General features: G+C 43.9%; 1 protein-coding gene and 1 long non-coding RNA gene across 3 annotated transcripts in view; one reads left to right on the plus strand and one right to left on the minus strand.

The window, feature by feature from the left end:
- CLCN4 (chloride voltage-gated channel 4) overlaps positions 1 to 12,981 on the plus strand; it is a 40,750-nt gene extending 27,769 nt beyond the window's left edge. For both annotated transcript variants that reach the window (XM_029079915.1, XM_001514978.6), the window contains exons 11-12: positions 1,108 to 1,324; positions 12,117 to 12,981. In XM_029079915.1, the coding sequence (XP_028935748.1) occupies positions 1,108 to 1,324; positions 12,117 to 12,207 (308 nt within the window). In that variant the 3' untranslated portion in view covers positions 12,208 to 12,981. The remainder of the gene's footprint in view (positions 1 to 1,107; positions 1,325 to 12,116) is intronic.
- LOC114817003 overlaps positions 1 to 15,117 on the minus strand; it is a 123,428-nt gene that overhangs the window by 29,818 nt on the left and 78,493 nt on the right. The gene's annotated exons all lie outside the window — the stretch shown is intronic.

A 15,117-nucleotide genomic window follows, 5' to 3' on the forward strand; every position in this document is an offset into this window, starting at 1 on the left:
AGGCAAAGATATGGTCAGAACACGGGTTGGCTAATTCTGTTGTATTGTACTCTCAGTGCTTAAAACAGTGCTCTGCACATAGCAATTGCTCAATAATTGATTGATTGATCAGTAGTGCCTTCTTTAAATCTGAAGGACAACTGTATACGGTGTCTTGGAAGAGCTGATTTTCTAAACAGAAGCCTGGGGCCTGGGTTCAGTTCGCTCACCTCTCTTAGGAGGAGTTATATAGTCTGGATGGCTCCCATCAACCTCTACTGTCTTGGAAATAGAGGAAGGTGGTTTGACATCACAGCCAGGCCACTGAGAGGAAATGCATGGGATTTTTATAAAAACTGCTTTGCCTCTTTTTCCTTCCAACTGTTTTTTGAATTGGTCCGTTAATTGTTATTTATTCAGCTAGTACATCCTGCTAGATCTGTAGCCTGCTTGGTGCTTAACAATACCACAGTTATTATTACCATTTCTTGCTGTTCTAACTGTAATTTTTGTTTCACTGCCCTATCAGACTGTCAACTCCTGGAGAGCAGTGACTACGTGTCTCACTTTTGCGGTGCTCTCCCAAGCACTTCACAGCCAGTAGGCGGTTGATTAACTCCACTGTTGATGATGATGAATCTGAAAATTAATTTTTTTCCTCAATGGTATTTATTAAGCACTGGTTATGTGCCAAGCATGGTAGTAAGTTCTGGGGTAGGTACAAGATCACGTTGGACAGCGTCCCTGTCCAGTATAGGGCTCACAGTCTAATCAGAAGGCGGTGTGATTGAATCCCCATTTTACAGATGAGGACACTGAGGCACAAAAGTTGAATGACTTGCGCAAGGTCACACAGTAGGCAAGTGGCAGAGCGGGGAACCCAGGTCCTGACTTCCAGGTCCATGCTCTTTCCACTATGCCCCACTGCTTTCCATTTCATGATATTGAAGTAATATTGACAGAGAAACTCATCCCAACAGATCTTTTTTCAGCAAGCAAGATTGTTTTTTGCGATTGCTCAAATAAAAGCAGGAACCACACGCAGTCTGCTTACCAGCTCCTCTCCTCTGCCGCTACGGAAGGGGAACCGGAAGCAAGGAGTGACTAATCTAGTCTCTTGTTACCCAGAGAATGCCAGGCAGCGACAGGATGGCATCGTGAGCAATTCCATCATGTATTTCACAGAAGACCCCCCCGAGCTGGCCGCCAACAGCCCCCACCCTCTGAAGCTGCGCCGCATCCTCAACCTGAGCCCCTTCACCGTCACGGATCACACCCCCATGGAAACGGTGGTGGACATCTTTCGGAAGCTAGGGCTGCGCCAGTGTCTGGTGACACGCAGTGGGTAAGTGGCAGACGAGCCCTTCTTTAGCCTGCAGGACCTCGAAGGCCCAGTCGTGCCCTGAGTGCCTTTCCGGTTGAAAAACTCTAATTTTGTCACTTAGCCAGGTGCCAATGGGGCCAAATGCAAGGTGAATTCAGTGGGTAGCTTGAAAACAAACAAGTAGTGTTCCTGAAGAAGGGCAGGGTGACCTAATGGAAAGAGCACAGGGTTGATAATCAAGAGACCTGGGTTCTAGTCCCAGCTCCACCACTTGTCTGCTGTGTGAGACCTTGGGTAAGTCCATCAACTGCTATGTGCCTCAGTTTCTTCATCTGTAAAATGGGGATTAAACACCTCTTCTCCCTTTTTTCCAGACATAGCCCTGTGTGAGGGAGGGACTGTGTCCACACTGAGTATTTTATATCTACCACAGTGCCTGGGACATAGTAAGCCCTTAATCAATCAATGCATGGTATGATTGAGTGCTTACTGAGAGCAAAGCACCATACTAACTACTTGATAATTACCATCGTAACTGTAATTCCCCCTCTAGACTGTGAGCTCATTATGGGCAGGGCCTGTGTTTATTGTTGTATTGTACTCTCCCAAGCGCTTAGTATAGTGCTTTGCACACAGTAAGCACTCACATATGACTGAATGAACAAATAAAGTGTCCCACAGAAGCTCATTGTGGGTTATACTCTCTCAAGCGCTTAGTAGAGTGCTCTATACACAAGCACTCCAATACAAATGAGTGACAGTAAGGGAGTTGAGAAAATTGTTTGAACACCATAATACTCACTATTACTAAAATACCAATAAAGGGGTTTATTTTGGAAGCACTGTACTAAGTGTTGGGTTAGATACTTGTTAATTAGGGCATACAAAGTCCCTGTTCCACATGGGGCTCACAGTCTAGATGACTAGCAACTTATGGAGTGTGTATATTCCTTAAGTCTGGTTTCCTATATGTAGGACATGATTAAAATTTATGAAGAAAGGCCCTTTTCAAAGGACCTGTGTTTCAACCGTTCAAATCTGGGAACAAACAATTCACATGTAGGGAACGTGGCTGTAAGAAATCATCTTTATGCTCCAGAAACACGAGCAAGTCGAGAAACTTCAGAGCTTATGCTGTTGCTCAGATACAAACTGTTTTGCTATATACAAAGCCTCTGTTTTCAACAACCAAAAAGCATGTTTGCAATTTAAGTACGAAACTACCTGAAAGTTGCTATCTTGGGTCCAGATTGGTTAAGTCTCCTTCAAAGTCAGTAAGAGACATTTTTACCTCGCTGCAACTTGGGGCCAACCCTCTGTGCTGTCGGTTTATTGGCTCTGCTGAAACATTTCATTTCAGGCCTTGCATGCCGCTGGTTCTGTGGTGCCTATATTTAGTCCATCACAAGTATTCTACTCTAGTCCTCACATGTCCATGGTGTCAGTTTACGCCTAAACTCTAAGAGTCTAATGTCCCTTCTCCAGTTCTTTCTTTCATGTTTAAAAATAACCACTATGGCTTTGTTCTATTTATTCTTCTACATGCTTGGACATATACAGTTCAATCCTATTTCCAGTGAAAGATAGGATTGGTGACCATGATTTGGACTCCAATCATCCAGCTGTCAAGCTAACTCTTCTCTCTGCCCTACTCAATGAACGGTGAATTATCAATTTATTGTTTGAGAAACAAAACCCATTTTTATCCCACTTGATCTAACAAAACAATTGTGTACAACATTTGGGTGAAAGTCACTGAATTGGTGTGGTACGATGACTGGAACAGTTACTGTTGCAAATAGAAGATACTAAAATGGATTTGGCTGCAGCCTGGATCATCAAAATGTGACAGAGGACACTCTCTGCTTAAGCTACGATTTGGCTTGGGCCCTGGTTTTCTTGCCACTTGGACCAACTCAGTTATTAGCCCCATTTTATTGATGAGAAAACTGAGGCTCAGAGAAATAAAGTCACCTACCCTAGGTTACACAGCAGAAAAGTGGAGAATCTAGGTGTCCCAACTCCCAGTCATATGTCCTTTCCATAAGGCCACACTAGCTCCTGATGACATGAAAGGTAAACGATTTTCTACGGCATCGTATACAAATGTGCAAAAACTAAATTCTGAAGAATTATTTGGCGGTCTGATGATTCTTGAACATCCTACCATTTTGCGATGAAGCCACATCAAGTGTCTTGAACAGAAGGCAGGGATTGAATGAACACTTAAGTAAGAATTTTGAAAAATTTGACTGAAAAAAGACATTTGTCACAGGCCATATTTTCCCAGGTGAACTACTTTTGTATCATTACGTTGTGGGGGAATGCTCAATAGGAGATTCGCAAGATAGGGAGGAGAACCAAGAGGCAGCCATTTGGGCCAGAAAAACAATAAGTGGAAAGACCCTACCCACCTATCCCACTGTAAAATTGTCCTTCCCTGATGGTGAAGTTCACCTACAACTGAGTATGCGGGTGAAGAAGCCCACGCAAGACCCACAGACCCAGCCGCACTGTTCAAACAAAAACGTTGTCGCCTGTAGCACTTGGTAAGTACTTACTGTGAGCCAAACACTGTGCTAAGAGCTGGGGTAGATAATAATAATGATGATGGTATTTATTAAGCACTTACTATGTGCCAAGCACTGTCCTAAGCACTGGGGTAGATACAAGGTGATCAGATTGTCTCAGGTGGGGTTCCCAGTCTTAATCCCCATTTTACAGATGAGGTAACTGAGGCACAGAGACGTTAAGTGCCTTGCCCAAAGACACACAGATGAAAAGTGGCGGAGCCAGGATTAGAACCTACGACCTCTGGCTCCCAAGCCTATGGTTCTTCCATTAAGCCACGCTGCTTCCAGAAGATCATAAGGTTGGACACAGACGGTAAGCTCCATGTAGGATGGGGCTAAATTAGGAGGTAGAACAGGTTTTTGCCGAGGAAGAAACTGAGACCGAGAGAAGTGAAATGACTTGTCCAAGGTCACAGACAGAGCAGGTGGCAGAGCTGGGGCTGAACCCAGGTCCCACTGAGACCCTCAGGTCTCATTCCTCATGGTCTCAAAGCATGAGAAGAACTCCAGAAAAACAGGTAGCCTCCTCCCATGCTGCCCACTATCACTCCTATCTGGAAATTCAGTGTGGCCTAGTGAAAAAAGCATGGGCCTGGGACTCAGGGGACCTGAGTTCTAATTCCACCACAGCCACTACCTGCTGTATGACCTTGGACAAGTCACCTAACTTTTCAGTACCTCGGTTTTCTCATCTGTAAAATGAGGATTAAAATACCCGTTCTTCCTCCTCAGATAAGAATCTAAGGCAACCTGATTACCTTGTATTTACCCCAGGGCTTAGTATATCACTTGGCACATAGTAGGGCCTTAACAAATACCACAATTATTATTACTAATTTAGGCGAGTGACCCTGAATAGAGTGACATTACAGAGGTGGAGCTGCCTCTATTCACACAACACACCGTGGCAGAAATGCCCATGTGAAGTCAGAGACGCTGAGCGAGCCACACCATACAGCTGGAGAATCCGAGGCCCAGAAGTCCTAGCTCTTCATTTGTGTGAGGGGCTAGAAAGGGAATGGATCTTGTCAGAGAAAGGACAGGCAGACTTCAAGGCCAAAAAACAGTCACTCAAATGATTCCTTGGCTCTTTTCAGCCTGCTGCTTACATGTTGTCAGAGACCTGGGGTGAGCGAGGCAGGGAGCCCGCCCCCGATCACTGTAGGGGCAAAACCGATATGCTCCCCTCCACAGATAGACACCCCCACGGGGCTAATAGTCCTTCATCACCCACCCTGTGCCGGCACCTACGAGGTCCAGCAGAAGTCCAAACGTGGGGTCTTTCTTCAAGGCCCAGAGCCTGGGGCTTCTTAAGTGTTGTTTATTATTTCTTTCAGAGGGGAGCAGGGATGTAGGTCAGTCTGTGTGTGCAGTTTGAAAAGCATTAGCTGAGCTCCTAATGAAAATACACAGAGTATTCCAGGGTAACACGCCCCTTTCACGACATGAATAATATCTGATCACAGCAGATAAGTGCCAGGGCTAACCAACTGAAATGGGAAAGGCCTTTTTTCTTCTCAGTGTCCTGAAAATTGAGATGGTTGGATGTTTTCACATTGTAGGGCTCGGAGGCCAGAAGCGATGCCAAAAATAATTTTAACCCCATCTACTGCTACATTAATAAAACATTATGGTTTTTTTTTTATTTTCAAAAATCTATGCTGGCTACAATTTATACCCTTGTAATGGCCCGGGGTGACCACGCTTCACTGTTGGGGGAACTGAGGACACTCTTTTAGAGCACATGCTTAGCGCTAAGGCCTCCCTCCGGTCAGGCCTGCAAATAGAATGCTGTTCACACTCTGCAGGGCCTGGGGAAAGGGGATTTAGGATACAAAGACAAAGAGGAAAATCCACTCTTTTAAGGAGAAAAGGTTCTCAGAAGACTCGGGCTTCCCAACACCCCAACTTCCTTCTAGAGGGACTCACTGGGCAATATCTCCTACCTCATGGACAACTTTCAGGGAATATGTCTATCAACTCTGTTAAACTGTACTCTCCCAAGTGCTTAGTACAGTGCTCTACACACAGTAAGCTCTCAGTGAATACACTGATTGGTAACATGCCTCAATCAGGGCAACCTTGGTTCTGGGTTAGTCCATTTTAATCAATAGTATATACTGAGCATCTCTCTAGGCAGAGAACTAGAATAATAATAGTGAGAGCTGAATAAATGCCATCATCATGTGCTCAGCACTGTACTAAACACAGGGGGGAACGCAGAAGAAAATCTCAGACAGTCCCTTGCCCCACATGGGGCTTAGTCTAAGAAGGAATGAGAACAGATACTTTCTCCTCATTTTATGGAAGAGGAAAGCGTGACTCAGTGGAAAGAGCCTGGGCTTTGGAGTCAGAGGTCATGGGTTTGAATCCCCGCTCTGCCACCTGTGTGACAGTGGGCAAGTCACTTCACTTCTCTGTGCCTCAATTCCCTCATCTGTAAAATGGGGATTAAGACTGTGAGCCCCACGTGGGACAACCTGATTCCCCTTTGTCTACCCCAGCGCTTAGAACAGTGCTTGGCACATAGTAAGCACTAAACAAATACCAACATTATTATTATTATTATTAAGAAACCGAGACACAGAGAAGTCAAACACCTTGCCCAGGATCTCAAATCAGGCAAATGTTGGAAATGGAAATAGATTCCAGGCCTTATGGCTCCCAGTTCAATGCCTTCTCCATTTGGCCATGCTGTACTAAGTGCTTGGGAGAGCGATGTGGGCTGAAGGCAGCCCCATGGAGAGGGCCCTGCCACTCTCAAACGTCTTAGCTGAAGCAGCAGCCTTTAGACCTATTGGCACAAATGTCCATGTCTCCCAATCACGGTTACCCGACTTGGAGAAGAAAAGGCATCTAAACCCAGGATCGACCGATGGGGCTTTTCCACACTCAGGTGCTTCTCTTCCCCTGATCCGAAATTTTGGATTATCTTTAGTATTTCAAATATCTTACATTTGACTATTGTTGTCTTCATTATGTCAATTATCATTGGAAATTTCAATTCCCAGAGGGAAATTTGGCTCCATGGAACTCCCTCACAGGTTACGGACTCTCTTGAGGTTTCCAAGGGACAGCCAAACAGCAGAATTTGGACCAGAATGTCCCATGAAAAGACAAAAATCACACTCTTTATGTGTGTGTGTGTTGTTGTTTTTTTAAACAAACACAGATGCTGATATGTTGGTGCTGGCAGGATTTCCTCATTTGCTAAGGATTTTCATCTTTTTAGGCTTCCAGCCAGGGAAGGCATGTCTCAGACATGCTATTTGTCTTCCTTCAGACTTTTTCTCTATGCCTCTCCTGATTAAGATAGTTATGATGGTTAATTGTCTGACAAGGTGTATGAAGTGGTAATAGTGGAGGTGGGAGGAGGAAAGGAGATAGTGAGCCTTGTCAGTCAATAAGTCGATCGTATTTACTGAGCACTTACTGTGTCCAGAGCAATGTACTAAGCGCTTGGGAGATTACAACAATAAACAGAAATATGCCCTGAACACAACGAGCTTTTAGCCTAGAGGAGGAGACAGACATTAATATAAATGAATTATAGATATGTGCCTACGTACTGGGAGGGGGGATGAATAAAGGGAGGAAGTCAGGTTGACAGAGGGGAGTGGGAGAAGGGAAAAGGAAGGCTTAGTCAGGAAAGCCCTCTTGGAGGAGATGTGCCTTCAATAAGGCTTTGGAAGAAGGGGGTGGGGAGGGGGGTGTTGTATATAAGGAGGGAGGGGTGTGTGCAAGCAGTGGGCAAGCAGTCAGCAGCGAGACAGACAAGAATGAGGTACAGTGAGAAGATCAGCATTCGAGGAGCAAAGTGTGCAGGCTGGATTTTAGAATGAGAGTAGCGAGGTGAGGTTGGAAGGGGCAATTCGTTCATTCAATAGTATTTATTGAGCACTTACTATGTGCAGAGCACTGTACTAAGCACTTGGAATGTACAAATCGGTAACAGATAGAGACAATCCCTGCCCTTTGACAGGCTTACGGTCTAATCGGGGGAGTCGGACAGAGAAGAACAATAGCAATAAAAGTGATTGCTTTTATTATTATTATTATTATTACTAAAAGGCAAGGTGATTGAGCTGATGGGCTTGTGGAGGCCTGGGGAGAACTCCTTCAGGTACTTCTCTGAATCCTTCCCATACTAAAGGTTAACATGAGGAAACAGACACCAGAAAAGGGGCTTCAAACAGCTAAAAGCTGACGGGAAGAAAGGGTAGTGGCTGTCTGGAGCCTTAAGAATAGTGCAGCTAAGTAAACTTTGAAACATGAGGAAAGACACTGGTTGGGTTATCACTTACCAAGACTAAAAAGGAAGCCTAATAAGGAAGGGGGTGCCCGAGGGAGTTGTAGTCTGCAGAGCCTTTACCCATTTTGAGTCTGTTTTTCCAGGGAAACCCAAATTTACGGATGAAACTGTGGACAATTGCTAGCTGCACTTCAAGTCAACATCTGGCAGGAATCGGGAAGGTCACAGGATTGGGGCTCTGGGACTGGGCTTCTACTTCCAGCTCTGCCTCTCATCTGCTGGGTGACCTTGGGCAAGATACAACCTCTCTGTGCTTCAGTTTATTATATTTAAGTGCTTACTATGTTCTAAACTCTGAGGCAGACACCCTATAAGCAGATCAGTCGTAGTCCTTGTGTCACATGGGGTTCACAGTCTAAGGGGAAAGAGGAACAGCTATCAACTCCATTTGTAAAGCTGAATAAACCGAGGCACAGAGTGACTTGCCTAAAGTGCCACACAGACAAATGGCAGAACCGGAATTGGAACGCAGATTTCCTGACTCCTAGGCCCAGGTTCTTTCCACTAGGCCATGCTGCTTCATCTGAAAATGGGGACAAAATACCCACATTCCCTTCTTCTTAGCCCTTTGCAAGATGGGAATTTGTGTCCAACCTGATTATCTTGCATCAAATGTAGCACCCCAGAATAGCACAAAATAAACCCTTATTAGCATATATGAAAAAAACTAACCACCCAAAGCATCCTCTGCCACCTAAGGCTTCAAAACCTCAGAAAGTTGTGGACATGCTGTCTCATTCATGTGGGGTTTATGTCTCCAGGACAACCCAGGACAATCTGCTGGCAGAAACTGTGTGTGGGAGGGTGGGTAATGGGAGGGGAAGAAATACCCACAAAACCCCGAACTCTCAAATCCATTTTTCTACACTGAGGTCACGGGTGGTTTCTGTGTCTGATTTTGAGGTGACACACATTTTCACACAGAATTTCAGCTAGACAAACTGTCAATATATTGATCATGCTTGCCAGGTAAGGAGTGGCACACTTCCCAGATCTGACTTGAGGAGTTTATTTTTCTACCGAGATGAGAGAGGCACTTGTGTCCATTAATGAACCCTGAAAACCCAAAACTTTCCCCAGTCTCAATCTTTTGGGCAGTGAATGAAATGGAGAGCCACCCCTCATTTCAGGCTGCCACCAGTAACGAAGCTTTTTATTCCTGTTTTAGACCACTGGCCAGCTTTCTCCACTTTTCCCCAAACATCGGCATCTTCTGGTTCCAACCTGCAAAATATCACCCTCCTTCCTAAAATCCAGTAGCTAAACCTTCATTAACACTGGCAAGTATGGGAGGCCCTTTCACACCTAATATTCACAGTTTCCCTAATTTTCAATTGCAAAGTATAAATTAGCCGTGCAAGTTGCAGTGTCGGCAGCCAAGTCTTTTCCACTCATGCAAGGTGTGTGCACCATCTGTCAGTTAAACTGGTATAAACCACTGCTAAATTTCTCCTGTGTGGGGAGAAAATTTGTCCTCTCAGAGCCAAGTCATATCAACAGTGCACTTAAATCCGAAATTCTCCATCGCTTTTCCTGCTTTCTTTTGTTTTGGAAAGTCCTGATCAGTTTTCAGCTTTCTATGACAGTGCCTCAGATTCCTCATTGGTAAATTTGGGGTGAGATGTCTACTCTCTTTATCAGTTGCAGGGGGACGACTCTGTTATATCAGATTATCCTGCAACCCTCCTAGCACTTAACCAAGTGTTTGGCACTTCGTAAGCACTTAATCAATACCACAGTTATTATTACTTTGTGCAAAGGCCCGCTAAACAGTCTTGTGATGCAGGGACAGGCTAGGAGGTGGTCCCGTGGGCCCGACACAAAGAAGGCAAAGTGATAATGTTCCCCTTGCTGGAAAACAGTTCCAGTTAAGCTGGGGTTTGAACTTTCTAACCTATTAAAACCCAGAAGTGTTCGGAAGGGAAACACTATCTACAGAGAGCTAGACTATGGTCTGCAAATTTAAGAAGCCACAGGGCAAGCCCTCTCATTAGTTTTTATAATAGTTAAACCTGTACGGTAAGGCCCTTAGAGGCTTACAGGTGAGAAGGCATGGGAACTCTCCCTCGAATGAATCACAGAAGTTAAGAACCATACATTTTATGTGAATGAGTAATGGGCCCTGGGAGAATAATGGCTGCCTCTATTTGAATGCATGGGACAGTGCCATTATTCTGGGACTCAGCTTCATAAGCACCCAAGCAAAATAAATAAAAAATTTTAAAAAACCGTGAGGAGAAAAAGGCCCAGAAACAAACCGAACTGAGCCATAAACCTGTGGGCTCAGGAGGCCGTGACATCCTGAACAAAGTCCTTATTGTCCCTGGGTTATTTGCATGACCCATTGTTACCTGTTTCAGTCAGTCAAGTCCTGCACCATTAGAGCTCCATATAATAAGTGAACGATTAATTGCTGACTTCTTGCTCTCTGTAGGCTGGTTAACCCAACCTGTCCACATTTTCACCTAAACATTTCTAGACCAGACTTACTTCGTTTCTTTACACTGCACCCACCCATTTCATCCTTAAGATGAAATGTCAAACCATGACCAAATCTGAATTCCAAAATTCAAGTTTTACTTCAAGATGTTTAGCCCTGGCCATTTAGCCAGGCAACCATTACATGCGCAAGCACATTAACCTATTTTTAAGTTACTATCCCCAAACCAGGCTTTTTTTTTCTGGTCAAAGTATCCTAGAGAATTCTAATTCACAGAAGTAAAGCTTTAAGAATTGCAGCAGAATATTTTAATGAAGCGTGGCAATTTAGGACAGAGAATGTCATTAGGGTTTTCCTGAGGGTCCCATCTATGAACCAGTTAGGAAGGCACTAGGGTATTTACCTAAAAAAAAATTGCTCATATTTTCCAGATGCCTAAATTAGACTTATATAGGCTTCTTTCTGGAAGCATATTTTCAGGTTAAATTTTACTACCGCAATTCTAAATATTGTCATATTTTACTTTTAATTCTTTTCATTAAGCAGCGAGGCTTAGTGGAATGAGCACACGACAACGAGTCAGGGGACTCAGGTTCTAGTCCCTGGCTTTACCATTCCAGTTACTTATCTGCTCTGAGCCTCAGGTTCCTCATCTGTAAAACGGATATAAAATACCCTTTTCTCCCTCCCCATTAGACTGTGGGTCCTATGTGGGATAGAGGCTGTCTGACCTGAATGAATGGAATCAACCCCAGTGTTTGGCACATAACAGGTGTTAAACAAATGCTACCATTGATATTATTATTCCTCATCAACAATTATTGACTCAGATCCCTTTTCCCATACATGGGCTAGGAAGCACCCTTTCAGTGTCTGGGAGAGGGCGACAGTGGGAGAGATCAAGCTTTGAATATTTACAACCTTAGCCGACCCTTGATCGAAAACTACGACGTGAGCAACTCTTGTGCCATTTCTACGTGAATTGTGCCGACTCCTGACCGATGTAATGGCTCTTAATTATAAGAAGTGGGGTATTTGTTAAGCGCTTTCTATGTGCCAAGAACTATGCTAGGCCCCAAGACAGATACAAGATTATCAGGTCAGCTGCAGCCCCTGATCCACATTAGGCCCACGCCCAGCACTACGTCCACTCTGGAAATGAAGTTCCATCATCTGAATAAAGCTAAATATACAGTAACAATTCCTACTTGCCCTAATTCCCATTCTCTTGCAAAATCATTTGTAATACTTTCTAGAGGGAACCCCTTTCTCCAACAAGAGAAGGCAAAGCAAACAGAACCTAGCCCCTTTTCCTTACTAGTCCTGTGGGCTGATTGATCTGAGCCAGTTGATTTACAGACAGGAGTCCTGCTTGCCTAGACCAGAGGGTTCCGCTGTGGTTTGGCCATTAACGGCTAAGGATATTAAGAGGTACAGCACCAGATCGTTCTGCTCACCTCATCTGTCCTTTTTCTGCTTCTCTTCCAGGAGACTGTTGGGCATCATCACAAAAAAGGACGTGCTAAGACATATGGCTCAAATGGCCAACCAGGACCCGGAATCCATCATGTTCAATTAGGCAAACTCCCGCTTGCCGAAGCGACGGAATTTACTTTGGAGAAAATCTCTTTTAGACAAACACCGCAGCTGTGTCATTTTTTAAAGGATCCAACCACAAAAGAAAAACCATGACACAGCGAAGGGGTAGGCACTGGGAGAAACCCGAAACAAAATTCCAGCTGACAGGCAAGGGTGAAGGATCTGACTTTTATTACATCTCTGGCAAGGCTATCTTAGGAACTGGAACTCACAAAGTTCCAAGCTGAGTTTCCCTAAAGATTGCACTCACAGCTCAGCTGCACTTCGGAGAGATGTAAACAACATGGACTGGAGATGGAAGAGGAGAGGAAGAAACACACCACCACCACACCAACCTAGAGAACGATAACTCAGGCAGGGTGTGAAGAGCAAGCCAGTATTTATAAGCTTAAAAACTAATGGAAAGCTCTGAATGCAAAAGCATATAGGGATACCTTGAGTAAACATGTTAATTTATTTGTAACTGAAGTTAGGTTTTTTGGGCTACTGAACCATTCTGAGTATACTAGTCACTTATTTCTCTTTGAGTAAAACACAAAACAAAACAAATGAATGAAGTTGAACCGGTAAGTATGCCAATCAAGTCACCTGTGAAAATCTTATACCTTACTCCCTGAACCCTGAAATCCACTAATTTGAGCTATCCAATGAAATATCTGAATAATTCCTGCAGTCATGTATGTGTGCTAAAATCAGTTGCCCGTTTATTAAAATGAACCGTTTCTCTATATAGAGATCGCATATTGGATCTTCACTAGGCAGTGTGAGAGTGTTGGAGATGAGCTCATGATTCAGAAAACCTATACAAAGAAAAATGTGCTTATTTGACCAAAAAAAGAGGGCAATATCCCCATTGACTTGATCCTTGTATCTTTTCTCCCAATTGTCTACACATTCTTTGACATCAGTTTTATCTTGGCACAATAACAGGTTTTAATGAGCTAAACCTATTTGTCCACTAGCTCACCACAAACTATCTTGCTAAATTCCAAATGGGAAGCGAGGAAGTTAAAATTGGCCTGCTACTGTTATTACCTCTTTCTTTCCAGATCCTGTCAATTGCCGCCCCAGAAGGGGAGGCATAAAAGCTCACTGCAGGGAACAACTTCAAATGGATTGCAAGGCGGGTGCTAAATTGGTTCTAAATCCTTCTTATTTTGTACTCCATGGGATGCAAAATGCGAGGCTTCACATCTGAGTGTGTCCTTTCATGCAACCCACTCTCTGCCCTTCCCTCCCCCACCTGAAACACGGTTTATCTGAAGGTCCAGGAAATGCTAGTTTGACCCTCCTACTTAGACCCACACTTTTGACATTTGTGTCAGTTCCACTTTGGCTTTTCCAGTCAGGTGGGTGTGTTCTTTTGGGAAAAGTAAAGGTAATGAGGTAGCTCTTTGGCTTCAACCTGTGCAGGGCTGAAGATGGTGGATCTAAGGGGGGGTGGGGACGGGGGACACAAGTTCAAAATTACTTTCCTCAGAGTCCTTTTCATATCCTCTTCCTGATCTTTTCCCCTAACCTTTCTGGGATCCATCCCCACGGACATCAATCGATTGTATTTATTGAGCACTTACGGTGTGCAGAGTACTGTACTCAGCGTTGGGAGAATACACTATAACAGAATTTGCAGACATGTTCCCTGCCCATAATGAGCTTATAGTCCAGAGGGGGAGATGGACATTAACATAAGTAATTTAAAATATTTACTTTAAAGACATGTAAGTGCTGTGGGGTTGAGGGTGGGGAGAATATCAAGTGTCCAAAGGTCACAGATTCAAGTGCATAGACGAGACTGAAGTGCACAGGGATCCAGTCGCTCTGCTCATATCCCTGTTGCCTTTTTTCCATGTGGGCTTTAAATCACAAGCAGTAGCCTCTATCCCCTCAGGAGTCTTGAAAGGTTTGTGTGCCCTAGTTAGACGTAAAACAAGGGTGCTGTTTCTATAAATACCCCGTCATCAGGAGAAGAAGGGAAAACAACCCCGTTATTATACTTGTCAGGTCAGTTCAAATCTCACCTTACTAACAAAGCATGAAAAATTAGTCTTTCAGCTATCCTAACAAAGTGGTAATGAGTGTACATTTCCAACCAGGTTAAATAATTTTATCCAGGTGAGGACATGCAACCCCCAGGACCCGGCCTTTATCTTATCTTTTTTAGTATGTTGGGCAAACTGCCCTCAATGTAAAAATGGAAGTTTATTAACTGGAATAAGATCTGGTTGAGAATATTTTCAAAACTGGGTTGGCAAGGAAGGAGCTTATATCCAGAAAGAACAGAGCCAAGTCTTTCCAAAGGGTGAAGAAAGGAAGGCGCTACTTCATCAAAGATAATCCTCAGTCATTCTCTCTTACTTCTCAGGATGACACCAGGTTAGTTTCAAAATCCTCATTCTCCACATGAATGGGAATTTATCATGGGCAAAGCTTGTGTGGTTTAGGCAAACTCTGTTATGCACTTCCTCTAAGGTGTTCTATATTTTTCAAGGAAAATATATGACGCAACGAAAGAGTCTCCAAACACCAGTCAGATCACTTCCCCCCCACCCAATTCCAAGCTTCTTTGCAATGTCCTTTTCTGTCATCCTCCAAGAGGTTCGGGACACGCCAAAGGAGAACTTAATGTTTGGGGGTCCCCTAAATCGGTTAGTTTCTAGATATTCTGTGAATTTGGTTTTAATATACACTAGATATCGAGGTCAAATGAGGTTTAGAATTTCATTAGAGTTCTAGAACTATCCTACAATTTCCTCACTGGCCAGATCCTCCTGGAAGAAATTTAGGATTGGAACAGCTCCATTCAGGAAAGCAAAGTTTGATGATTTGGTACCTTTTGCAGCTAGAAAAAATATGTGGCTTTTGTTACATGAAACTATACTTCAGTCATGCA

The sequence above is a fragment of the Ornithorhynchus anatinus genome, chromosome 15 (genome assembly GCF_004115215.2).
Source record: "Ornithorhynchus anatinus isolate Pmale09 chromosome 15, mOrnAna1.pri.v4, whole genome shotgun sequence".
Taxonomy (NCBI): domain Eukaryota; kingdom Metazoa; phylum Chordata; class Mammalia; order Monotremata; family Ornithorhynchidae; genus Ornithorhynchus; species Ornithorhynchus anatinus.